Source organism: Ahaetulla prasina, chromosome 2, assembly GCF_028640845.1.
Source record: "Ahaetulla prasina isolate Xishuangbanna chromosome 2, ASM2864084v1, whole genome shotgun sequence".
NCBI classification, from domain to species: Eukaryota; Metazoa; Chordata; class Lepidosauria; order Squamata; family Colubridae; genus Ahaetulla; species Ahaetulla prasina.
In genome coordinates, this window is record NC_080540.1 from 193,875,939 (window position 1) to 193,901,888 (window position 25,950).

Consider the following 25,950-nt stretch of genomic DNA (forward strand, 5'->3'; position numbering starts at 1 on the left):
GTCTATAGCATTTGCTGCAATAGCAGACATGATTCTGAAGATACCTGCGCTAAGCCAGGATTTGTTATAACCATATCCTTTTAAAATAAAGCAAAATTATATACTGTATGTTTATATAGTGCAAAAAACATGGTTTATAAATCAGTAGCTATCTTTACATGACATGCCTAAAGTTAAAGCCAGGGAAAACATATATTCATCAGTTGCAAAGTGTGAATTCAGCATGTAAGATTACCACGTGATATGGCAAGTGGCTTTCAGAGCAATCCACTATTCAAATTTTATGCTGGAACAAGTCTAAAATTGTCAGGTATTTGCATGTTGTTTAACAGAATGAGAGAGTTGGAAGGGACCTTGGACGTCTTCGAGTCCAACCCCCTGCTCAAGCAGGAGACCCAAGACCAATCCAGACAAATGTTTGTCAAATCTCTTCTTTAAAACTTCCAGAGATGGAGAAAGAAGGAAGGATAGCAGAATAATAGAGCTGCACATATTGTAGCTTTCTTATTTTCATGGGATCAATACATATTTGTGATCTCTTCTATTCCTCTGTTCTGTCCCCTTCTCCCACTTCATGGAGAAACGCGAGTTTCACAGTCCTTTTATTGACACAGACCTGATTCTTCTGTAGGAAGCACAAGACTTGGCAGCGACTGTGCAGAGGCCTGCCAAGTTCTGAAGTCTTTATCTTGGACAGAGATAAAAGCACCCGTGTCCAAGTCCCGTTGCCAAGCTTACAGGAAAAAAAGGCCTTTAACTCCCGAGAGACTGAGCTGCAACACACGCTGGGTAGTTTTTTGTCCATCACGAAGCCCAATGGCCGCTCCACCCGCTTTTATCCCCTGTGGGGTGTGGCTCCATGACTCAGCACTCTCTGAGCCTGCCATACCTCTTCCTCTGCTGCGCACGTTTATCTCTTTGTCACTGCCTCAGGTCAATCCAGGATTGATCTTCAGCAGCTGGAGCTTGGGGCATTGCCAGGGAGGAGGAGGATGATCCGGGAGAGGGAGGCCTTGTCAGCTGCTCCTCCTGGCCTGCAGCTGGAACCTGGGGCAGAGCCAGAGAGGAGGGTCCTGGAGAGGGAGGCCTTGTCGGCTCCTCCCCCTCACTCTCAGAGTCATCCTGCTCCATGAGGACAGGCCCGGGGGCCAGAGCCACAACATCCTCTGTTTGCAACTTACTACCGGAAAGTGGAACTTCCTTTATTTTCCCCACCGTGGGGAAGGGAAATTTTGCCTTTCACCATCCAACATTTAATGCCAGTGTATTTTGCTACAGCAATCGATAGCTTGGAACATGTTATCATCAATTTGGATTTAAGAAAGTATACTAGATCAGAAGAAACTTCTTGATTTACATTCTCGATCCCCTCTTGTCCATTCTATAAGATTCATATGTCAGATTTGTCCTTCACTGGTACTCCTGATGTCTTGTCTTTTAGTGCTAGAGGATGGAGGTCTTTAACCACAATATTCCTTTTCAGTTCCTGTCTTTCAAACTTTTGTTCCTGTCTCAAATAAGCAAATACCAATATTTGTACAAGCCAAAGACTGAGGGGAACAGCAAATATGAGGCTCTATTTCAAATCTTTATTGTCAGTGCATAACATGTACAATGATATTGGTTGAGCTCCCTCAGTACACCCCCCACACACACACACAATACAACTCACAGTGAAGAAAACAATTTCCACAGCATTGTGTCTAAGTCTGAACTGGCTTATTATTCTGTCACCTAATAGTGCTTGATAATTTCAGTTCCATGGGGTAATCAGTTTTATAAGGCTTTGAATGGCTTGCCTCTCTCTACATTTAAAGCATTTTCTTTTTGCCAGTAGCCCAGTTAAAATGAGTACTGTATTTAAAAACAACAAAACTGTAATTATGACTTTCTACTGTATAAGTTACTGCAAAATCTTCCATTATCATTGCTTTGTCATGAAGTAGGGAAATCTTCAGGAAAAGGTATGGGAGAAGCAATGTCAACATGAGTTATAACATGATGGAAATGATACAACTTACATAGTTGTATCAGATGTCATAATACAAGTTCTAGGTTGGTTGGTTTGCATGATGATGTTATGATGCACGTTGTCATTTTGACATCAGACAGCTTAGTACGGATTCAGCTTCTTCCTTAAATCTTTCAAATCTTTGTCCATTGCCTGATTTCATATTTTGCAACTATGAATAGCTATAAAGAGCATGGGAATAAACAAATTATACAATACAAAGCATAATGGCACTCGAGCTGTAGCCAACTTGAAACTATTTGATACATTTAAACTAAAAATATCATTTAATTAGGAAATCAACTAATGTTCCATGGGTACCAATTGAATTAACATGGCAGAAATTTAATGTTTATTACTTCAAATCTGTCCTGAATACTTAAAAGGCTGTAAAAAATATAAATTTTAAAGGCATGAACTTTTCCTTTGGTCATCTTCTTTTTAAGTATAAGGATATATTTTAGTACAAAATACACGTGCAATGTACATGTACATGCCCACCATAAAACAATGGTAAGATAATGTGCTCCAGTAAACCTATTACTGCTGAATATGTTCTATACAAGCCATAAGTTCCAACTGGATCTCAAACAAAGTTCAATCATTCTTTTGTAAACTATTTACATAAATCAATTTTCTCCATTAAGTTCATTGACAAGATTACCAAATGGCCTTCATTTAGGATGCGGATTTCATAGGTTTTTAAAACTCTCACAGCACAACAAAAAAATTTTTAAAAGTCCTATAAAGTTATTTGGAATATGAATTCAGAAATTCTCAGTGCGGTGCTCTGTAGTTTAAAATGGTTTTTAAATTTATTTCCCTGTCATCTAGATTTACTTCTGAAGTTAATCAATAGATGGCGCTCTACTCCACATATCAGATATAACTTTTCTAGACAGGTTTGACAAAATTCTAAAGTTACAGATATCCATTTTGACAGCAAAGTCCATTTGGACATTTTGGATGATTTTTTTTGTTGAAGAATGAGTATCTCAAGCTTGGAATCAACCTCCAAATTGATCATCAGTATAAACATACGGTTAATCATCAGTATAGTAAGTTAGCCATCAATATAAACATATGTCTAACATCCAACAAAAATTAATAAATAAAATTAATAAATAAAAAGAATAAACAATTCTAAAGAAAAGAAAAACCAAAAAAACCCTAAAAGGACAGGCTCAATTATTCAGCCATTGACTTTCTATGTGTCCAACAGATGAACATCATCCAATAATATGTCACAATGAATTGTTTATTTAAACCTATATTCCACCCATCTCACCTAGAGGTAATAAAAACAAGATAAAACATTAAAACATGGGTATCCAACACTTTGGCATAACTGGGCTCCACTGAGTGAAGAGGAATTGTCTTGTGCCATATAAAATATATAATATAGTTAATGTAATAAATAACAAAACTTCCTTAATTTTTTATATGATCTTGTGGGACTGCATTGTAGTTGTCCGTGTCGCATGCAGCTTATGGGCCACAGGTTGGACACACCTGCATTAAAACAAATAAATGTTAGTTTTATTAATTTTTCCTAAAACAAACAATTACTTGCAATACAAGAAATTTAGTTAATTTCTATTAGCCACCAGTTTTTTTATGGCAAGGACCAGAAATCTGAAATGCATTGTTCAGAAAGTATGAAACATAAACGTAAGTGGCAAATTGCTCTAACAGAAAAATCAATGCAATTAGGATCTCTTAAAAAAATCCTGCAATTTCAAGATCTGTTGCCAATTATTTTGCCTTTGTCTGTATAGTTATCACTTTGGAAAGAAATATTGTATAAGCATGCTTACAACTTTTTCAAGGTCATTTATGATTCTACATTGATACATACTTTATATTTTCCTTTTCAGTTGCCTTTGCTTTTGTCACTGATTCAATTTACATTTTTGTATTTGTTTAATAAATCAAAATATATTTGAACTATGTACAAACTTATTTTTTTTCTTCTTGCTCAAAAAAATGTTGCCCTGTAGGAAAAATCCTAGCAATATGATTGTTTTCAAATAATTTTTATTGCATTTCTATTTCTAGACTACACTGTTGTACAATACCTCGTAGGGATTATTATCTTAAAGGGCTGAGAATAAATATGAACTTAACTGTAGGATCAGCTTTTTGATGTAGTAGCACCTTATACTTTTGTGGATTTGCTTCTTTCTTTCTTTGCATGTGACTTTTTTAAAAAAGTGATTTCACTAAAATTCCCAAAGTTCTGTGAGTAAACCAAGTATCAACTGGATTTCTGGAATGAAGGCACAACTCAGTCTAGAATGATACTATAGAGCAGGGGTCTCCAACCTTAGCAACTTTAAGACTTGTGGACTTCAACTCCCAGAATTCCTCAACCAGCTTTGCTGGCTGAGGAATTCTGGGAGTTGCAGTCCACAAGTCTTAAAGTTGCTAAGGTTGGAGACCCCTGCTATAGAGACATTATTCAGTCACCATTCCCCTTCAATGCATCTGATGAAATTAACTGTAAAATTCCCAAATTCTCCTTCGTTTTGAAAAATGGAGACACTTCAAAGTGAGTACCTCCAAGCTTCTGTGAAAAATGTCTTCTTTCTAAAATGAATCAACGGTAAGAAAAGAGCACTTTGGATGACAGAATAAAAAGGGAACTCCTCAAATTTTCAGACAACACTAAATTGGCAAGAATAGCCAACACTCCAGATGGATCTCAATAGAATTGACCACCAGGTCCTATCTAACAAAATGAAATTCAGTGTAGACAAAAGTAAGGTTTTACATTTAGGTAAGAAAAACCAACTGTACAGGTACATATTAGGCGAAACCTAGCTCAATAGCTGTAACTGCAAGAGGGATCAGAGTCCTAGTGGATAATCACTATGAGCCAGCAGTGTGTGGCAACAGCCAAAAAAGCCAATGCAATTCTAGGTTGCATCAACAGAAGGATAGAATCAAGATCACATGAAGGATTAGTACCGCTTTATAAAGTAAGACCACACCTGGAATGCTGCATCCAGTTTTGTTCACCATATTATAAAAAAGATATTGTGACTCTGGAAAGAATGCTGTGAAGAGCAACAAAGATGATTAGGGAGCTGGAGGCTAAAACCTATGAAAAACAGTTGCAAGGAATTGGATATGTCAAATCCAGTGAAAAGAACTAGGGATGACATGATAGTAGTTTTCCAATATCTAAGGGGTTGCCATAAAGAGAGGCTCAGCCTATTCTCCAAAGCATCTGAAAGCAGGCCAAGAAGCAATGGATGGAATGTGGACGGAACTACATCCACATGGAGGGAAGTATGCAGTGGAGTACCCCAAGGCTCTGTTTTAGGCCCAGTACTCTTCAACATCTTCATCAATGACTTGGACAAGGGGATAGATGGGGAACTCATCAAATTTGCAGATGACACCAAGCTGGCAGGAATAGCCAACACTCCAGAAGATAGGCTCAAGTTACAGAAAGATCTTGACAGACTTGAACATTGGGCGCTATCTAACAAAATGAAATTCAACAGTGAAAAAAGTAAGGTTCTACATTTAGGCCAAAAAAACAAAATGCACCAGTACCGTATATGTGGTACCTTGCTCAATAGTAGTACCTGTGAGAGGGATCTTGGAGTCCTAGTGGATAACCATTTAGATATGAGCCAGCAGTGTGCAGCAGCTGTTAAAAAGCCAACACAGTTCTGGGCTGCATAAACAGGGATAGAATCAAGATCACGTGAAGTGTTAGTACCACTTTATAATGCCTTGGTAAGGCCACACTTGGAATATTGCATCCAGTTTTGGTCGCCACGATGTAAAAAAGATGTTGAGACTCTAGAAAGAGTGCAGAGAAGAGCAACAAAGATGATTAGGGGACTGGAGGATAAAACATATGAAGAACGGTTGCAGGAACTGGGTATGTCTAGTTTAACAAAAAGAAGGACTAGGGGAGACATGATAGCTGTGTTCCAATATCTTAGGGGCTGCCACAAAGAAGAGGGAGTCAGGCTGTTCACCAAAGCACCTGAGGGTAGAACAAGAAGCAATGGGTGGAAACTGGTCAAAGAAAGAAGCAACTTAGAACTAAGGAGAAATTTCCTGACAGTTAGAACAATTAATAAGTGGAACGACTTGCCTTCAGAAGTTGTGAATGCTCCAACACTGGAAATTTTTAAGAAAATGTTGGATAACCATCTGACTGAGATGGTGTAGGGTTTCCTGCCTGGGCAGGGGGTTGGACTAGAAGGCCTCCAAGGTCCCTTCCAACTCTGATGTTATGTTATGTTATGTTATGAATCTAATGAAAGAGAGTAGCAACCTACTGTAGAACTAAGAACAATCTTAACCGTGAGAAAAATTAACCAGTGGAAAAGCTTGTCTTCAGAAGTCGTGGGTGCTCCATCATTGGAGACCGTTAAGAAGAGACTGGCAGCCACTCCTCTGGAGTGGTATGGGGTCTCCTGCTTGAACAGGGAGTTGGACTACTAGATGATCTCAAAGGTCCCTTCCAACTCTGGTATTTTGCTATTCAAAGCGCCCCGTCTGAAAATGTACTTGTTTTAGTTTTTAAAAAATGCATTTGTTTAAGGCAAAAAAAAAAAAGGCACATGTATTTGCTGTGGGTTAAAAAAAAAAGGTGGGAGGAAAGATAGCCAGGACTACCTCTTCCCCTTTCTGCCATCACTAAAATTGGCAGGGCAACCGCCTGTACAAGCGGGATTAAGAAGCAGCAACCACCCGGCACGCAGGCGGAAGCGAGTCTGCCGCAGAACGGAAGTCGCTTTCACTGAGGGCGGAAATAATGCCGGGGTTGGGCGGGGCCAAGAGACGCGCCTGGGCGGTTGGCTGGAACCCAAAATGGCGGCTGGGATGTACCTGGAGCACTACCTCGATAGTAAGACCGGGCGTGGGATTCGGCCGGGAGGGAGGCCGCGAAATGCCGGCAGACGTCTCGATTTCGTGTCGCTGGGTGGGCTCATGAGGTCAAGGGGACGCTTCTTTGCATGTTCGGGCCATTCATAGGTTCAGCAGCGGAGAGAACCTGTTCAGGAGGGCGCTTCGGCTCATCATGGTTGCCCGGTGGGTGAAGCATGATCTGGAAACCCCTGATGAGTGTCTTCCCGCCTCTCGTAGTTACCCGCGGTGCTAAGGAAAGAGGCGGTGTCGCGCCCTTTTAGTCAGGGGCGTTATTCCTGGGAAAGGTGTGATGAGGGAAGAGGGTAGTAGCACATGCTTGATATTGTCTCTGATCCACCTTAGATGATGAAATGGAGCTTTCCGAGAGCAGCCGAAAGATTTGCAGGCGGTTATTCAATCTCATTGTTCAGTTTGGCTCAACTTTAAGATACACTGTAGTGAAATCCGGTTCTAAGGGATGGAGTTGCATGCCTCCTTCAGTTTAAAAGCAACAGTCTATATGGGTATACCTGTGCAGAGCAGATCTATGATTCATTTATTTGAATTTATTAGCAGCTCAGCTCCAGTGGACTCCAAGCAGTGATAGTTGTTGTACCTTAAATACATGTACCTTGAAAGCTAAAACCTTTAAGGTAAGAGGTAGAATTACCTAAAGGATATGTCAGAAGAAAGCACATTTTAAGAGATGCAGACAGTATGCTGGGCATTTACAAAACACTTTGGGGAGTAAAACAGATATTCCTGCATCAGAGAATCAAATGTACCATAAAAGAGACTTTGCGGTAAACATTTTTTTTATTTTTGATTCAGCAGACTAATCCCCCTGTGATGAATGGCATAAAACTTAATTGAGCCAGTATTCATATACATATAAGCAAATATATGCTAGTTACAGCTAGGATTGGCCAGAACTCTTTGTGTAGTATGTTTAGTGAGAAATTTGTGTCTCATGGCATTTAAGATGCAGATAATCATTCCTGTGTTTTCTCACACTGATATTTGACTATAAAATTAAATATCTGACAATTCATTTTCTATTGACATATGAACGCCCATTAGTATGGGTGCTCATGTGTTAATGTGTTAAAGAAAATAGCACAATGTTATTTTCCCCCTTGGCTGATCATCTTTCCTGTTTTGGGGTTCCTCCTTTTTAGGTATTGAGAATTTGCCTTTTGAACTTCAGAGAAACTTTCAGCTTATGCGAGATCTAGACCAACGAACAGAAGGTGAATAAGAGACAGGATGAGTGGAAGACAGCAATTAATTTGGAGTAATTGTTTGTCACACATTTTTTAAAAGTTAATTTTAATGTCCATTTCTGTTACTGTGGAATTTTATGTAAAATAGTATTCATCAGACTACTTTCTGCTTCTTCTAGATCTTAAATCAGAGATTGATAAACTGGCTACAGAATATATCAGCAATGCACGGACTCTATCTTCAGAAGAGAAAGTGGGTCTTCTCAAACAAATCCAGGAGGCCTATGGGAAGTGCAAGGAATTTGGTGATGACAAAGTACAATTGGCTATGCAGACATATGAAATGGTATGAGATACAGCAAGAAGAAAATGTTATAAAGTTTCATTCATTCATTGGATTTCATTCATTTATTATTCATTTTCAGTTATTCATGTAACCAGCTTCTTTCTTCTATTTGTAGAATCTCCATCATGCTGATGAATTGACCCTCATCTCAAATAATATTCTTGCACTCCTATTATGTTTACAGGTAGATAAGCACATCCGAAGGTTGGATACGGATCTTGCCCGGTTTGAAGCTGACCTAAAAGAGAAACAGATTGAATCAAGTGATTATGACAGCTCATCTAGCAAAGGCAAAAAGAGTGAGTTCTGCAGAGATTGTAGGGGGCGGGGGAGAAGTACCTCTCGCTAGCTCAGCCACAGTTGTGTCAGACACCGTGAGAAGAAACAAGCCAACATGGTTTTCTTTCCGATAGTAACTTCGTTTATTGGGTCTGCTACAAACCGGGTCTCAATAAAAGTTGAGGTCTGCTTCTGCCTCTCAGCCCCATTTTAAACATCCCGTGCTGCTCATGTCCCGCCCCATGGTTGAACTGCTCCGTTGATTGGACGCCCAGCCGCTCTGTCCCTCCTCGTCTGACAGCCTCAGCTGCCACGTCATCTGCCAAAACCCAGAATTAAAGCAGCTCTTTGTAATGCCCAGCCTTCTATCCTGGCCGCCAGTGTGCTGATTCCCTTCCCATGTTTCCCAAACGCAGATTCCTGCACCCCTCGAACAGGTCCCCGATATGTCATCCCTTTGGATCTTTGATTAGGGGCTGCTCCCATGATCCGGATCCCTGTAATGTCATGTGTCAAGCCGGAGCTGGGCTCGGTACCTTTTACAATTGGATTTGAATGTTTAGGAGAAAAATACTGTAAAAGATGAATAAGGAGAATATTAGAAATTTAACCTGACTCCACCTGATAAAACTGCAGCTCATGAAAATTTGCTTCTGTTAATAAAATTTGTTACTTAGAAAAGGTGCTACCAAATTCCTCTCTTTGGTACAAGAGGGAGAAAGGGAAAACACTGCAGGTTTTCAAGGTTCTGTTCCGATAGTCTTTGCGATAAAGTGCAGTTCCAGTTAGATTCCAAACTATTTCTTGCTTGAACCAGCCTCCAAGGGCTCACTTTCAGTGAGCTTCTGTGGCTGAGGATGGACTTGAACATAGTCTCCCTGGTGCCAGCATTGACATTTAGTAACTATACTCTTAAGCAATACTGTTGGTTTAAATACGAACCAATTTGGAGAAAATATTTAGATATCATTATGAAAATAAGATTGAAACAGAGTAACAGCCCTGACCTTGGAAGATAAGTAATTCCTTACTGGAATGGTAGCTGAAAACTATGGTCAGGAAACCCTTCTTCCAGCTTTGGCAAATCTACTAGTGACACTCTTTCCTGGATCAGGAGATGCAGAAGACAGTAATTCATCTCTCAGTCAGACTATAGCAATTTGCTTTATAGGGGACTATCTAGATGACTCTGAAGCCTTAGCTCATACATAATGTAGTCGCCCGTTTGCTCACTGGTGTTAGTTGATTCAGCAGAATAAACCATATGTTGTAGGAATTGCTTTGGTTGCCATTTGGCTTCTGGGCCAATTTAAGATGTTAGTGATTACCTATAAAACCCTATATGGCTTGGCCTCTCATTACTGTTGGGACTGTCTTTTCCAGGTAGAATTTGTCCACCCTACGCAGTCTAGCAGGGAGAGAATGCTTCAGGTGCCCACCCTGAAAGAGATCAGGGACTCAGAGAAGCACATTCTTAGGAGCAGCCCCTCCCTCTGGAACAGCATGCCCCTGGAGGTCAGATGTGCCCCTCCCCTTATGGCTTTTAGCAAAGTGGTTCAGATAGTTCTCTTTCAGAGGGCATTCAGGCTTGAAAATCTTTTTAAGGGTAGCGATAGCTCTTATGAACAATACCGTATTGTTTTATTTATTAGTTGCTTTTATATTGAGTTTGTATGCATGTTGTAATGTTGTATATTGTAAGCTATAAATTACAAGAATAGGCAGTACACAAATGTGGCTCAATAAATAGGTAGGGTTGAACCTGACTATTACTTTGATGTGTAATCACTGAAAGTTCCAGGAATGTTGTTTAGACTGGATTGTTGGAAAACATCCTAGGGTGAAGGCAGTTACAAGGCGTTAACCTTGACTTATAAAATTTGTTAGCTCATTACAGAAGTGAGACAATGGGAATAAATTTGACTTTGAAAGCCACTTGAAATTAAAATGCATAACCATAAGAGAAAAGTGCATTGGAATTTATTTTTAGCTATTTGATTTCTTATATCCTTATGATTTATATTGATATATTGACCATAATTTGTGTTGTAAATGTTGTACCTTGATGAATGTATTTTTTCTTTTATGTACACTGAGAGCATATGCACCAAAACAAATTCCTTGTGTGTCCAATCACACTTGGCCAATAAAATTCTATTCTATTCTATTCTGTTCTAAATACCAAGTTGCATCTATTGCTTAGATCTTTGTATTAGAAAAAACGTTGTGTTGGATGCACATTATTTTGGAATATTTGGGGATTACCCAGTAATGAATTAACTTTGGAATGCAGTTTTGCAGACTAGATTAGTATGATAAACAAGCCTTTTTCTGTTTATTATATAGCAAAAATTGTATTTGTGTATAATTGTAGTATAATTGAAAGCCATAAAATAATTTCTTAGTGGTCTATGTATGCAGGCAAAAATTATGGACAGTAACACTATTTTTATTAAATTGATATTCTGCCATTTATTTAAACTGCCCATCTTCCTCATGGTCTCCTAGTTTCTAGGCTAGCACCTTAACTACTACACCAGACTGGCTCTAAGGGAAAAGACTAATTGCTTGGGCATTTTAAAAAGTCAAGAAAACATGAACATATTTCACTAGACATTTAATTTATGAAATCAACAAAATGAACAAAGTAAAGTCTCCAAAATAGGGTAGTATTTTTCCTGTAACAAATACTGTAGAAGATGAATTGCTTATTCCAAAGCTGTACTGTTTAGATCAGTGGTAGTCAACCTGGTCCCTACCGCCCACTAGTAGGCGTTCCAGCTTTCATGGTGGGTGGTAGGGGTTTTGTCTGATACTGAAGCATTTTCCTTTTTTTTAATTTAATTGACTTTTTTAAAAAATTTCATAGCATTAATTAAAAACATTTTCATTAGGTTTTCATAAAATTCCCTGTGACAATTTAAATTTCTGAAAATATACTATTTGTATCGCCCGCACATAAGTTTAGTTCACGTTACGTAAGTGAAACTAAATGGCGCTATAGTGCGACCGCAAACAAAAGAGCCTCGTCCCAGAATAGCTCGTGCATCTCCCACACCACCCAGCTGTAACAGACAAGCAGAGCCGGTAGCCAGCGCCCCCCCCCCCAACCCAATCCACAATGCACGAGAGGCACGTGCAGATGACAATACACGGCATGTTACTGTAGAACTGGTGGGCGGTTAGAAAATTTTGCTACTAACAGAGATACAAAAGTGGGCAGTAGGTATAAAAAGGTTGACTACCCCTGGTTTAGATTAATTGCATACGTTTTGTACTACAGTTTTCTATTTTTTTCCCTAATGCCTTCTTCCTGCAAGTGTACCTTAAGTGAGAAGGATGCTGCATTAGAAGTACATGCCTTACGTTTATTTTTGGAGGTCTTTGGCAGCAGCTGGGCATATGTAGTTAATAACAATAAACCAGGACTAGTTTACAAACTAAAATTGTAGCATCTTGATGGAATATATATATTAAAATATTTTTAACATAAATGTAAATTTCTTATTAAAATATTGATAAGCATTTTTAGGATTCAGAGCTTAAGAGAGTGGAATGTGGTATTTATTAGATCTTCTCTCAGACAAATCAGAAAATATTACAAAATAATGCTAGTTTTTGAAACATGAGCAATAGAATATGCTTTATGAATAAAAAGATCAACATGACTTTTACAAAGAGAAATGAAGAATAATTTAAGAACATCAAAAATATATAGTAGTTGACATTGTGGACTTTGAATTTTATTTTATCTTTTGACATAATCATCGTCCAAATTCTTGAATGAACTTAATGTGGAACTGGATCAGAGGTAGAACATAAGCAAAGGTGGAATACTGGAAGTTGTGTATTGTACAATTAATTGCCTTATTAGCTGAAACATTTCAGTCTATGGAGATACTTTACTTGTTTTTTTCTTTTTATATTCATACAGAAGGCCGTGCCCAAAAAGAAAAGAAAGCTGCTCGTGCTCGTTCCAAGGGAAAAAACTCTGATGAAGAAGCACCAAAAACAGCCCAGAAGAAGCTGAAATTAGTCCGCACGTGAGTGGGTGGGAAGAAGCAGCAGACTTAGGCCACTAGTTTATGTACTAGTAGGTGTTGCTTGATCTTCCCTAGATCAGTCTACTCCATTTCCAGCGCAGTTGTTCTGCTCATGCTTTCCCTAAATTTGAGAAGATAAAGTTCCTACGAGGCAAGTTGTAAAAGGTGTCCCAAAGGTGCTTTTTCCAAAAGGCCAGTGGGCTTTCTTGGTTTTTTGTTTGAAAACATTTCACTTCTCATTCAAGAAACTTCTTCAGTTCTGACTGGTGGGGAATGGATTTATATTCTTTGCAGTCATCTGTCGTTAGCACTCTCAGGTGCTAACCTTGAGACCAATCATTTATAATAAGTGGTTTATTTGATATAGATTGGAGGGAATTCTCCTAGGGACATTTAAAAAAAAAACCCCTTGCTAACTCAACTTTTTCCATTTAAAGAAGCACAGAATATGGGATGCCTTCGGTGACTTTTGGAAATGTCCACCCTTCTGATGTGTTGGATATGCCTGTGGATCCCAATGAGCCCACCTACTGCCTCTGCCACCAGGTCTCCTATGGGGAGATGATTGGTTGTGACAACCCTGACGTAAGAGAGAGTCTTGTTAATAGAGGGTGGGAAATGAGGGGAGCTAAGCAAATAAGACATAATGAAGGACATAAATGGTCTTATTACTTTTTTATAGAAATCAACTTGGGACTTTTTGTTAGGATCTTAACAAATTGGCAAGGTGGCACATTTGCATATATGATCTTAAATTGCTAAATTAGTGTTCCACTTGTTTTTCCAGATTTATTCATTTTTAAAAGTTAACCCCTAGGCCTAGGGAAACCCTTGGATTAGGATTATTATATAATAGGTGCTTTGTTTAGAAAGTGAGTCCTTTGCTTGCCAAGCTTGAGTTTTTTGCACCTCCAAAATGTTACTTTCTCTTTTCTGCTGTTCTGTATTGGGCAAATGCACTGTTTTAAGAAATACTTCCACTTGAATTCATTCTATCTGAAGCCATTAAAAGTATCCGTGGAATGTATTTCACTACATCCAAATATCTCTGTATATTTGTAATAGCTCTTCTATCAATATTTCACCTCCTCACCTCTCATAAAAGAAGCTATAGATGGAGGTAGCACTGTGTGCCAACAGTTTATAAACCTTTCCTTTAGACTAGGAAGAGTGGATACTGGGCATGCTTTTGATGGTTGAGGGAGAGAACTATTGCATGGGCAATATTGCAAAGAAGGCAGGACTGTATCACAAACGCAGTGGAGAGCATACTGTTTTGGATTATTTTATGGCTTGCAAAAGATATTCCTTGAATATTTTTAAATGTACTGGTCTTTGATTGTAATGAACTGTTGACTTACTGATTGATTGACCAGATTTCAGAAGACATTCAGAGTTTTTAGAAAAGTATTAGGCTTCTTCTAGGAAAGGATCTAAATTTACATTTGTGCAAACTAAACTGCAGAAACCATGCTGTCAGTTTTTAGCACTTATGGTCAGTGGGCATTCAGGAAAGTGCTTCAAGGACCAGATGCTATCCTGGGCACTTAGTCATTCATCTGTGCCCTACATTTTTCTACCAAAGTGCAGGTGCCTGAAGCATTTATCCAGTCTGCCCCATGCCCTCACACAGAGAACCAGTTTGTTCTAGTAGTTAAGGACCAGCCCACAAAGTGGGACATCCTGAGTTCAGTTCTGGCCATAGCCATGAAAGCCAAATGGATGACTTTGGGCCAGTCACTCTCAGCCCAATTCACCTCACAGGATGATTGTTGTGGGGAAAGTAGGAGAAAGAAGATGAGTTGGATATGTCCACCGCACTATGCTATTTGTAAAAATAATAAAGGCAGAATAAAAATTAAAAGCTAAATAAATAACTTTTTACCACTGTCTAAATAGCTGCAGGTCACTTTGTTCCATCCTCTTATAATAGTATATCAAAACTACATAAGTGGTCAGGAAAGAGGTTTTGCATTAGAGCCATGTTCTGAAATAGAATTGGATCATGACCGGTTGCCAGAAGAATACTGATTCATCTCTTTGTGATTTGTATCCTTTACTAGTGCTCCATTGAATGGTTCCATTTTGCTTGTGTCGGCTTGACAACAAAACCAAGAGGGAAATGGTAAGTAACTGTACTCTCTAATCCCTGGTTTTCTTTGTAGGACTGAGATATCGAATTTTGGTTTCTGATAGAGGAGGATCTTTTCAAAGAATCAACAATAGGAATAAAACATTCATGTTTTATTCCTATACCAAAGTCTGTTTAATATTTATAGGAGCTTAATAGATTTGCGACATTTAATCAAATCTCAACTTAATAAGGTTTATGTATTCCATTCCCATGGACAAGGAAATAAACCAGGAAGCCAGAAGTAATATTGCATTAAAAACTACTGGCTTTTGAACTTAATTAAAATATTAATTATATCCCCATTTGGCTATGCATTATTATTGTCAGGGCTTTAGAACGCACAGTTCATCCCCAGATTTCTCCTACTAGTCCCATTAGTGATTTCTCAGACTCCTAAGGATCTTCTCTTATCAATGAAGAAAAAAAATGTTTTTGTACCTTCCTGCAAGTGACAAAGATCTCTTGAAAAAGTTAAAATCATTAGATTTTAATCATTAGCTTAAATCATTGGATCATTTGCTGTATCAAGGCCACAATTTCAGCATCCAATTTCATTTATAAATGAAATGAATCTTCTCCATTGATCGTCTGGAACCCAACTCCTGCATGACCACATGTTGAAAAAACTTCAACTGCATTATTCAGAATTTGAATTCTATATGGTTAGCGATATGACTATACATACACTGTATGTATAGATATTTGAGAGCGGTACAAAATACTTGAAAGTGTTAGTGTAAAAATAATACTTTAAAATATTAGAATTTTTTTTTTGCTTGCAGAATTATTAGCTTCTTAACAGTTCTGTATATCCTTTTTTTCTTGGATAGCATTGATCCCCCAATTATTGCTTTGTCTTTTGTTCTTGATACAGGTTCTGTCCTCGCTGTTCCCAAGAAAGGAAGAAAAAATAAATTTTATCATCTTCCAAGGTCCAGATACTGTTTCCGAAATAACCTGCTCTGCAGTTGGGGTTCAGCACTCTTCTCCCAGTTCCTGGGGCTTCGTTAGGTAGGGGTCCCCACTCTGGGTGAGCAGAGCTACTTGTGAATGGCTTGTATCCATTTGATGGTTCCTGTGTGTACTGAAACACTCACTGCTTGTCCTTGAGAGGAAGATGAAGTCAGTTGTTGTCCTACAGCCCTTTTCCCTGCATAGGTTTTAAAACCTGCATCAGCTTACAGGAACAAAGATTTCTTGGTGGGGGAATATCTGATTGAAGAAACTGCAGTTTTCCTTCCAGACTTCTTAATTGGTGTTCCAGAGGAGGGGCCACCAGGTCAACCCTTCATGCAGTATGTAATTTAAGAAGACAGGCTTTTTATTCTCCCTTCTCCACTACTACAACATTCCATTTTTTAAAGGGAGGGAGCCATACAGAGGCAACTGGAAAGTGACCCATTTTTCTTCGTGGGAAAAATATTAAAAAGTGAGATTTTTTTCCCCCTGTCCGAAATATTTCATGGATTTTGTAATGGAAGCCAACCAGGCTCCAGTCTTTTCTTGGTGGTGCTTGTTTTGGGGGAAACCCCATATTGTAAAATATGCATTAAATAAAACCAATTCAATACATGTCATGAGTGATTTTTACTTTTGAGTGGATGGTGGCGTGATTGATCTAATTATCAGCTGCTAATTCTTCTGCTTCAAAATATCAGTTTGCCATTTAAGCACTTCAGGGTATTAAATTGTTTCTCCCAACATGGAAAGGGTGCTAGAATAAAAAAAGGAGCAATTAGTGGAAGGGAAAAAGTAAGTAATAAACTGGATGAATAAGTAGGATATTTAATAAGGTTGAGCTAAATGACTTTTATACTTGAAAGAACTGCCTGAATAAATTAAATATTTTGCTTCCATCCATACCAATGAGTCAGATACCGACATTTCATCATTTATTTTAAGAAACTCAATATTGTTAGTATACTACTTTTACTAAAAATACAACATAACAGTAAGTAAAACAGCAAGATTTACATTACAAAAACTTCCTGAGGGGATTGTGGGAGAATATTTTTGTTGGGTATCTAAAAGAGAAGCGAGGCACTAGATGAAACTAAAATGAAAGGAATTGTGGGGTCTATCACTGGTTAAAAATAATTTTATAGCTATCAATGCTTCTGAAGATAGGAGCAATTGAGAGGACAAATGATAGCTAAAATGTTATCAGAACTGGGTGATAAGTGGGCTATTAAAATACATTCAGCGGTTACTGGTATTGATGGAAAGGAAAATGGAGTTTTATTATAGGACCTTGAAGTGATGCATGCTATCTAGAATTCCCTGTTCTGGTTTTATCTCCACAATAATACTATGAGAACACTGAGAAACCTGGCAAATGCTTTATAGTGATTTTCCATAGATGAAGGTGTCTTGAATTTGCACCCTGATCCTAGCCTACTACAAATGCTGACTGAATTTGCACCTGATTATATAGCTTTATATAACACTATTTGCACATTAATAGATCCAATGTTGCTTTGCGGTCGTAGTATTGGAGTTCAGCAGACCTATAAATCCATTAAATCAATACATAAATTCCCTACTTATCACTGATTGGACTGATGTTTAATCAATTTCCTACTTTCCATACCTTTTGGGGTGGGGTGGGGGAAGTCAATCTTGATTTCTGGCAACTGCCTAGGACAGGTCCTTGCAGAGTTTCTGTCAAGATTTTGGAAGTGGCTTGTCCTTACTTCTAAGAGAATGATAGGCATAAAATCACTGAGTAGGATTTGACCCTGTAGCAGGACTAGAACTTGCAGGCTCCCGTTTCAATCCAGGTGCCTCCCAAAGGTAAACATAGAAGATCTAATAAAAGACACAATCTTCCAGAATTGGATTATCTTGCAGCAAAGTATGAAACTCTCAATGATTCTTAAACATTATGACTATGTTTTCTACAGTACATTCCTTTGGAGCTTTATGCCTTCAACTTCCTCATTCTGCTGATTTAAGAAAACTTAATACCTGATAAATCAATCTTGCATTGCATCCTTCGCATTAACACGAGGCATAATAATAGACAATTTTTTTCTCAAATAAATCAAGAATGCATCTCGTGGAACTTCCATTCATTTCACAATAAAGTTTTCAATAGGCTGTATCTACAATCTGTCTGCCTACCATATTCTGATTTTTTACAGCAACCAAAGGCCAAGAACGTAGAAAAACCTGTTGCTTTACAATATGGTGACTGCTGTTTACTCCCTATATGCCTTAGGGTCCATTTCGTACCAGCATTTTTAACCTGCCTAGAAGATTCTTGTTTCTCCTGCAATAGCTTCAACTGTGAGGTCATTGTGTTCTCATTCTAAAAGTGTCTGGTCTTGTTAGCCTTTGAAATGGGGTGTATTGGTGAGGAGTGGAGAAGTCTAACATGAAAGAAGCAAAATGCTAGTCCTGAGGTTCAGGACCTCACCATGGGCCTTTCTGGTGGGTGAGTGGCTGACTTACCTGTATGAGAAACTATTCAAACTGTTTTTCTATCAAATTTGGCTTAATCTATAGCTGCCATTGTGCCTGCTGGTCTTCTGTATATTTTACCCCATAGTGTATCCAACAGTTCTTGCCAATATGGAATGAAACAAAAGTCCTAGAGACTCTTGAGTATTGATCCATTTCTTCCCATATATTGGACCATCGCAAAGCCTAGAAATGTGACGTCCTTAATAACAGCAAAAGCCAGGAAGCTGAACTTTCACATTTTGGTGAAAAATCAGCTTTCCACTTTAATTTGACATGTATTAACATTGCTGACAATGTTTTTTCCCCTGTGTTTTGAGATGAGTAGTTTTTTCCAGCCAGGACACTATGGAGAATGGCTTTTGTCTGCTTACCTGGATTAAAGATTGTTATCTGATAAAGCTGGGAAGTGTGTAGAGTGGGAAGATAAAATCTGAACTCGCATTGCTTCCTTTTGCTCTTAAAATGTTGTATGTGATATTAGGAAAAGATTTCCCCTTTTGCTTTTGCTTTATACATGGCAGAACATTATTTCTTCAAATTGCACTTAGAGGAAAAAATGACTTAAAAATATTTCACCTTTAATTGAATTTATGCCTGTTCTATTTTGGGATTTTCAAAGAATCAAATCAGAATGGATGCTCATTAAACAAATTGAAGAAATTCTTTTAAATGACACTAAAATTTCGAAACATTTTACATCCATATTTGAACAACAGACCACCTTATATTTAAGTCTAGAAAAGCCTCCAAAAGAAGAAAACAATATAACTTAGGGAAGCTGATAGCTGTTTATTTCAAGGAAATCTAAAAGTGATGCTATTTCAATTTGCATAACGAAATACCAGATTTAGTTTGCTTTGGATTTTCAACTATCGTAGCTTGTGAATTCACAATAATTCTCTATGCACATTTATTTAGCATACGCTCCATTTTCTTCAAGAAAAATGGCACAGAAGAGAACGTACATGTCCTACTCCTTCTCTACTGTACAAGACCGTTTAGAATTGAGAAAGATCACTTCTAAAGGAAACTTCAGGCTCCTAGGAAGTTTTGCTTCTCACCAGAATCCTGAGATCAATTCATCAGAGCCTGATGCATATATAAACCCAAAATTAAACATTTCTAAGACTGGTAATTTGCCTTTGAATTTCAGAATTTATTTAAATTCAAGTTTTGTCATAAATCCATTTCGATCTCCAAACTTTCATTTCAGCAGTATAGTTTGGAGGGAGAAGGAGAACTATTTTTGTTACTGGACATCTAATCTTGTTACACTATTGGAAATTTATCAGTAGACCAGTTTATTTTCTGCTCATTAGTTTTGCTGAAATATTGGAAGTTGATGCCAATACTCTTCAGAGTTTATTGATACTAATAAAATTGAGGTAGGATTGCTCTGTCCTGTTTTTCCCCGAGTTAATATATTTCCTTTCTTGTGCTGTTTTCCTTCAGGATTCCCAATTTTTTTGACACCGGCAATCCATATTTCCTTGTCTTCAAACCCAGGCAGCCCACTCACGGACAATGAATATAAGGTCTTTTTCTCTTCCTTGAGTCCCACGTGGAAGGCAAACCTCGTGTGTCAGATCCGCCGTAACAAAGGTTGCCATGATCCTAAAATAATAGAGCTGGATCAATTTGAGAATCATGGCCAGATACCAGAGGGTACGTGACGCACACTTCAGATTTCTTCCAGTACTCTTTTGTAGTGAGAGTTGCTGGTAGCACTTGGTTTCCCATACATAAGCTAGTTTTTCATAACCTGTAGTTAAAAAATTCTTCATTTAACCCTGAAATATCTATGTGTATGCTATAGTAATAATCTTCCACTTTTTGAAAACATGGATCCATCTTTATCCCCAGCTCTGCACAGCGTGGGACACAAATTTGATTTGGTCAACACTCCTTCCTCTTTGCTTTTTTTGTTGTGACATATCCACACTGAAGACATACTGTGACTTTACAGACATCGATCTTTTTATTATTATCTTTTTCATTTTAAAATGAAAACCTAAAGCTTTGAGATTATCTTTACCCATTTTGACCTCTGGGCCGATATTCATAATGTTATCATAATTGACTAGTCTGTATCATAAAGAATATGGTGAAGTGTCAACTAATTTAGTGTGCTCTGTGGGCTTGCATTTTATGCAGGCCTAGAACTCTTCACCTGCTAAGACACTACCAGGCTGTGAATTAACAAGCATTAAGAAGTCTTTCCATGAAAAGAAAATAACTTAGTAATATCCCCCACCCACCCATTTTTCTACTAACCATGCATTTGTTTGCATGTATGTGTCTATAGACAAAACCCCTCTTTAAAGGTAGAAGATGATAGCAAGGGAAGATGAGTTGCTAAAAGAGTGCAAAGGCCCCAGAATGTGATTGCTCTGTTACAAGATGGCAGTAAATCTAAGTTCAAAAGCCTGAATCATTGTGACTAGCGCAGGTACTAAGCTTCATTCAATAGCTTTCCTAAATGGAGTAGTAACAGTTAAATATCAACTACAATAAAGCAGTTATACATACCAGAGAAGACTGCCTTGTGAACACTAATCCTCTATGGAATTGGGGGAAGAAAGACTGAAGATTGATTGCTGGTGCTGTATTTGCCCTAGTTTCAGATAGAAATAAAATGCTAAAGCTGAGCAATAATGCTGGGAAGCAGGATACGCAGCAAGAAGGCTCTCCAATGAAAAATGGACAGCTGAACAGTGTCAGGAAATAAGCAGCTGGTTCTTTCATGCCTAGAGGGGCTGAGGAAACGGTCACATTAGAAATGAAATGATTTTTTTACTTCTCAAATGAGCCAGTAGAGGGGGCATTCGGGCAGTGGGTTATATATAATTGGATTTACATTCATTTCTTTTCAATAGAGCACTTATGAATTGCAGTTCTATAAGGAAGAATAAAGGTTCGATACAAAGGAAAGTTAGCCTCTGTGCTCAACTCATTCCCAGTAGTTGGGCAGGATGCTCATTGTGACCAGCTGTATAGAATTGTTTTCTCTATCTATGTAAAATAGATAGACTTTTTAATCTATTTACATTCTTCTGTGGATACTACTTTCTTTAGATCAAACATTGACCCAATTGAGTCCCTAACACTAGGTGAGATATAATGGCCATAAGGAAAGACAAAGGTGCTATATAAGAGTTGAAGATTTTTATGCATGGGAGGAGGGGTTTCTTGGAAATCAGTATATGTATGTATCTCTGTATACTTGTACTAGCAACAGCAGCAGCACTTCCAGAAGTATGATTCTTTGCTTGATGTCACATTCAAAGCCAAAATATTGCCATATAGGACAAAGAAGGGCTATGGAGCTCCTACCAAGAAGGTGATCTGGGGAAGAGTTGTATAAAATTAACTTGTGCTTATCCTTTTACTTAGGCATCCTAACTAATTTTTGAAATGTATCTGTTGGGAGTTTTTTTTTCTTACTTTGGAATTCAGGTTACTGTTTGCCTACAATACTGTAATGCATGTTGGTATTCTTAATACCTTGCATTTTGGAAGTAAAATCAGAGGTGGGATTCAGCAGGTTCTGACCAGTTCTGGAGAACCGGTAGTGGAAATTTTGAGTAGTTCGAAGAACCGGTAGTAAAAATTCTGACTGGCCCCGCCCCCATCTATTCTCTGCTTCCCAAGTCCCAGCTGATCAGGAGGAAATGGGGATTTAGCAGTAAACTTCCCCTGGATTGGGGAGAGAATGGAGATTTTTATAGTATCCTTCCCTTGGAGTGGGGTGGGAATGGAGATTTTACAGTATCTTTCCCTTGCCACACCCCCAAGCCATGCCCACAGAACCCGTAGTAAAAAATTTTGAAACCCACCACTGAGTAAAATGTAATGCTATGTTAGAGCATTTTATATTGTGAGACTTCTAATTGGTTTAAGGAATAAAATTATGAAGTTTTCTTCTTCAGAATGTATTGGATAGATTAAATTTTCACCGCCCTTTGATGCTAACGAACATAGCTGTTTTATTAGCTTGGTATGATTTCATTCATTGCAAACTTGTCTTGTTGCTATCGTGGGGAAAAAATTGTTCTCTTCCCACTTTCTGCTTCCAGGTCCTGTCTGTGCTGAACTTCCTCAAATCCCACGTTTTGAGACTTTTTGTGTTTTTGCACAATTTCGATGCTTAAACCAGAAGTTCTACACCAAGGTAAGAGCAAGAACATATCTTACAGCCATTTTACAGGAGTCGATCCCTTAGTCGATAGTGACTTGGCTAAAATTAAGAGAATAAAGGGATGAGATTTGTAAGTATCGGCAAGGGCACTCATGATAGTATGTGGGAAGGACCTTGGGAGACAGGAGAAAGACCAGCAACCTAGGCAACCATCTGATAAGAGGCAGCTCACTTTGCAGATGACAAAAAAGTTGGTAAGTGTGCCAGAAGAGTCTCTCCCCAGTTTTCCAGAGATAAAAAGAAAGGAAGGGAAAAATACTTTCAATCCTGCAAGGTTTAATGTAACTTTACAATAAAGATAGTGGTGATGCTCCTGGTCAGGGGTCTCCAACGTTGGCAACTTTATGACTTGTGGACGTGAACTCCCAGAATTCCTCAGCCAGCACATGCTGGCTGAGGAATTCTGGGAGATGAAGTCAAGTCTAAAAGTTGCCAAGGTTGGAGACCCCTGCTCCTGGTTGTGCTTCATGTCTGACTAACATGAAGGGCTAATATCAATCTTACAAGACTTACAAGTATTTCTCCTCTCCTTTTAGTCACTGGAAGATCCCTTTTGAAATGGTTCCCATTCTTTTCCCCCTCCTCCCAAGGTCATTCCCACATACCATCACATCACCTCATAACTTAATTTCTCATAAGCACCATTATTGCTTGATGATGCGTCCAAAAGCATAGTCAGTCCCAAGATAAGAGTTGAGATAAGTAAGCATTCAGAGGGCACCAGCTAAAAATGCAAGTGTGAATAGTCACAAAGACGAGCAAAAAAATAAATGCATCTAAAATGAACTGGAATGAAAAGTGTACTTAGCAGAATTTACCCATACATGTTGCTAGGCAAAACTTTAGTAATCAGTCTTCAGTGTAGAACTATGCTGAGAACAATGCTTTCTTCACCTCCTTCTCCTCCTCTTCCTTTCTCTTCTTCAGAAGGCCAGAGGCCCTCTAACTATGCCCTAGAAAATGTTTCTTACTTTGAAAAGAGCAATGATTGAAGGTTTTTTTTTTCTTTTTGGACAACTTTCTGTTTTGGGGAAAATGAGCCATTTTAGATAAGGCAGTAATACAAAGTGATAGACCAGAATTCTCTATCTAGGATTTCTTTTTTTTTTTATTTAAAATCTGTTAAGCCAGTGGTAAAATCTAAATTTTTTTACTGCTGGTTTTGTGGGCAGGGCTTGGTGGGCATGGTGTGGCTTGGTGGACATGGCTTGGAGGACATGGCAGGGGAAGGATCCTGCAAAATCCCCATTCCCTCCCTACTCCTGGGGGAAAGATATTGCAAAATCTCACTTCTCACCCCACTCTGGGGACAGCCAGAGGTGGAATTTGCTAGTTCTCCGAACTACTCAAAATGTCTGCTACTGGTTCTCCAGAACCTGACAGAACCTGCTGGATTTCACCCCTGGTTTATCCCACTGCTTCTTTTTTAAACCGAAGTCCTTGAGGGGTGCCTCATAGTTTATACTAGTCTTTTTGACTCACATCAGGGTAGTAAATCTTATATGACAAGTATTTGTAGGATCTAGGCCTGTGATGGCAAACCTACGGCACATGTGCCAGAGGTGTCATGCAGAGCTCTCTCTGTGGGTATGTGCGCTATCACCCTAGCTCAGGCAGCTGGTCGTTGGGTTTCCAAGGCTCACATGCACACCAGCCAGCTGGTCGTCGGGTTTCTGGTGCTCTGGTGTGTGCGTGTGCGCGCCTTCCGGTTTGGGCATTCTGTGCCTAAAAGGTTCACAATCTGTCGTGTCCCACTCCTCCGCTGACGGCTGGGTCCGGGAAATCCGAATCAGGCGTGCCTCTGCAGCTCTGCCCAAAGTCCTAGCAAAGTCCTCAGAGCAGGCAGGAGACCAGTAAGTGACTTCAGCAAGATAAGTTTGACTTTTGCCTGACTCAGAGACTGCCAGAAAGTAGATCCTTTATATAGGCCATGGGGTGTGGCTCCATGACTCAGCACTCATTAAGGCCTGCCCCTCCCTTCCCTCTGTAGCCTCCGCCTCTCCAATCTTCTGATGCGAGGGTCACACCAATCAGCTGTTGGTAATAAACCCTCCTCAGGCTCACCTGCTGTGGAGGAGGGGGAGGGGTCTAGCTGCTCCGTTTGCCTGGGCATGGAGTCAGGGCTGGGGCAGGGAGATTCTCCTTCTGCAGTTTGTGTGGGCATGGAGCCAGGACTGGGACCGGGAGGCATACATTCCTCAGTGTGCGGGAGCAGGTAAGAAGGCCCCGGCTGCTCTGAGGGCGGGCAAGACACAACACAATCATTGATTTAGTCATTTTTGGTGGAAAGATTGTGGCTTTATTAGTATATGCTTTCATTGTTTCACAGTAAGATTATTGCAATAATCTCTTGGCAGGTGTTTGATTCCTCTCGCCATCTTCTAATCTTAGTCCAGAATAGTAACATTCAGATATTTTCCATTCTATGCTCATGTCTCACCTCAGGGCTCTTCCCAGTAATCCAGCCAGAGCCCAATTTAAAGGTTATGCCCAATCTAGGTTATTCACTTTCTGTCCACTCACATAGTGTTTAGTCGGTCTGTATTGTACTTTGGAGATAACCCAGAACTTTTTAATACTCCCTGACATCATGGGGTGGGTCAATGTCAAAGCACTTGCCTCCTTTGAGAACCACCTAAACTCTCTTTATGGAGCCATACTCCTTAAGGAAACATACTCAATATTTTGAGGTTCTCTCAGTATCCAAGAATTCCCCTTTGTCTTCTCACACTAGGGACGTGGGACCATTAGTTGCCCTCCCCAGGCAACCCTTATCAAATATAACCAGAGGTATCACAGAGGTACTTCTATTAGATCAATCCTGAAAGTACCCCTGACTTTATTTATTCTATTTTATTTATTTTTTTATTTTATTTTATTTATTATTCGAATTTATATACCGCCCTATCTCCCAAAGGACTCAGGGCGGTTCACAGGCATATAAAACATCAATATCAATATACAAATTAAAATAATCCTTAAAAAACTTATTCTAGCGCCCGAATTATTAAAAATAGAAATATAAATATAAAATATAAATATTAAAATCAATTTAAAACCCTCTAAATTTAAAAATCTAAGCCAGTCCTGCACAGATGAATAAATGTGTCTTGAGCTCATGACGGAAGGTTCAAGGTCAGGAAGTTGGCGGAGTCCTGGGGAGTTCGTTCCAGAGGTGGGAGCCCCACAGAAGGCCCTTCCCCTGGGCGTCGCCAAACGACACTGCCTAGCTGACGGCACCCTGAGGAGTCCCTCTCTGTGAGAGCGCACGGGTCGGTGAGAGGTATCTGGTCGCAGTAGGCGGTCCCGTGATAACCCGGCCCTATGCCATGGGCGCTTTAAAGGTGGTCACCAAAACCTTGAAGCGCACCGG

General features: G+C 39.1%; 2 protein-coding genes across 4 annotated transcripts in view; both read left to right on the top strand.

Annotated features, from left to right (window-relative positions):
* Nucleotides 1-6,800: 6,800 nt before the first annotated feature.
* On the top strand, nt 6,801-16,486 carry ING4 (inhibitor of growth family member 4). 3 transcript variants are annotated; one of them, XM_058174033.1, is made up of 8 exons: nt 6,801-6,887; nt 8,068-8,139; nt 8,292-8,458; nt 8,643-8,757; nt 12,672-12,780; nt 13,218-13,365; nt 14,844-14,905; nt 15,789-16,486. In XM_058174033.1, exons 1-8 carry the CDS (start codon nt 6,851-6,853, stop codon nt 15,826-15,828), a joined length of 750 nt encoding a protein of 249 aa, XP_058030016.1. In that variant the 5' UTR covers nt 6,801-6,850; the 3' UTR covers nt 15,829-16,486. The 3 variants fall into 3 exon arrangements, with proteins under 3 accessions (XP_058030016.1, XP_058030015.1, XP_058030017.1); XM_058174032.1 differs by having other exon boundaries at nt 6,829-7,072; XM_058174034.1 differs by lacking the exon at nt 6,801-6,887 and adding an exon at nt 7,137-7,542.
* Nucleotides 16,487-18,235: 1,749 nt separating this feature from the next.
* Nucleotides 18,236-25,950, top strand: part of ACRBP (acrosin binding protein) — a 31,215-nt gene continuing 23,500 nt past the window's right edge. The window contains exons 1-3 of the mRNA XM_058174029.1: nt 18,236-18,350; nt 19,832-20,044; nt 22,456-22,550. Coding sequence (XP_058030012.1) covers nt 18,305-18,350; nt 19,832-20,044; nt 22,456-22,550 — 354 coding nt within the window. The 5' untranslated portion in view covers nt 18,236-18,304. The remainder of the gene's footprint in view (nt 18,351-19,831; nt 20,045-22,455; nt 22,551-25,950) is intronic.

Coding starts and splice junctions, on each gene's coding strand:
- ING4 (XM_058174032.1), top strand. CDS start 6,997: ATGTTCGGGCCATTCATAGGTTCAGCAGCGGAGAGAACCTGTTCAGGA. Junction 8,140..8,291: donor TCTAGACCAACGAACAGAAG/GTGAATAAGAGA, acceptor TGCTTCTTCTAG/ATCTTAAATCAGAGATTGAT. Junction 14,906..15,788: donor ACAAAACCAAGAGGGAAATG/GTAAGTAACTGT, acceptor TTCTTGATACAG/GTTCTGTCCTCGCTGTTCCC.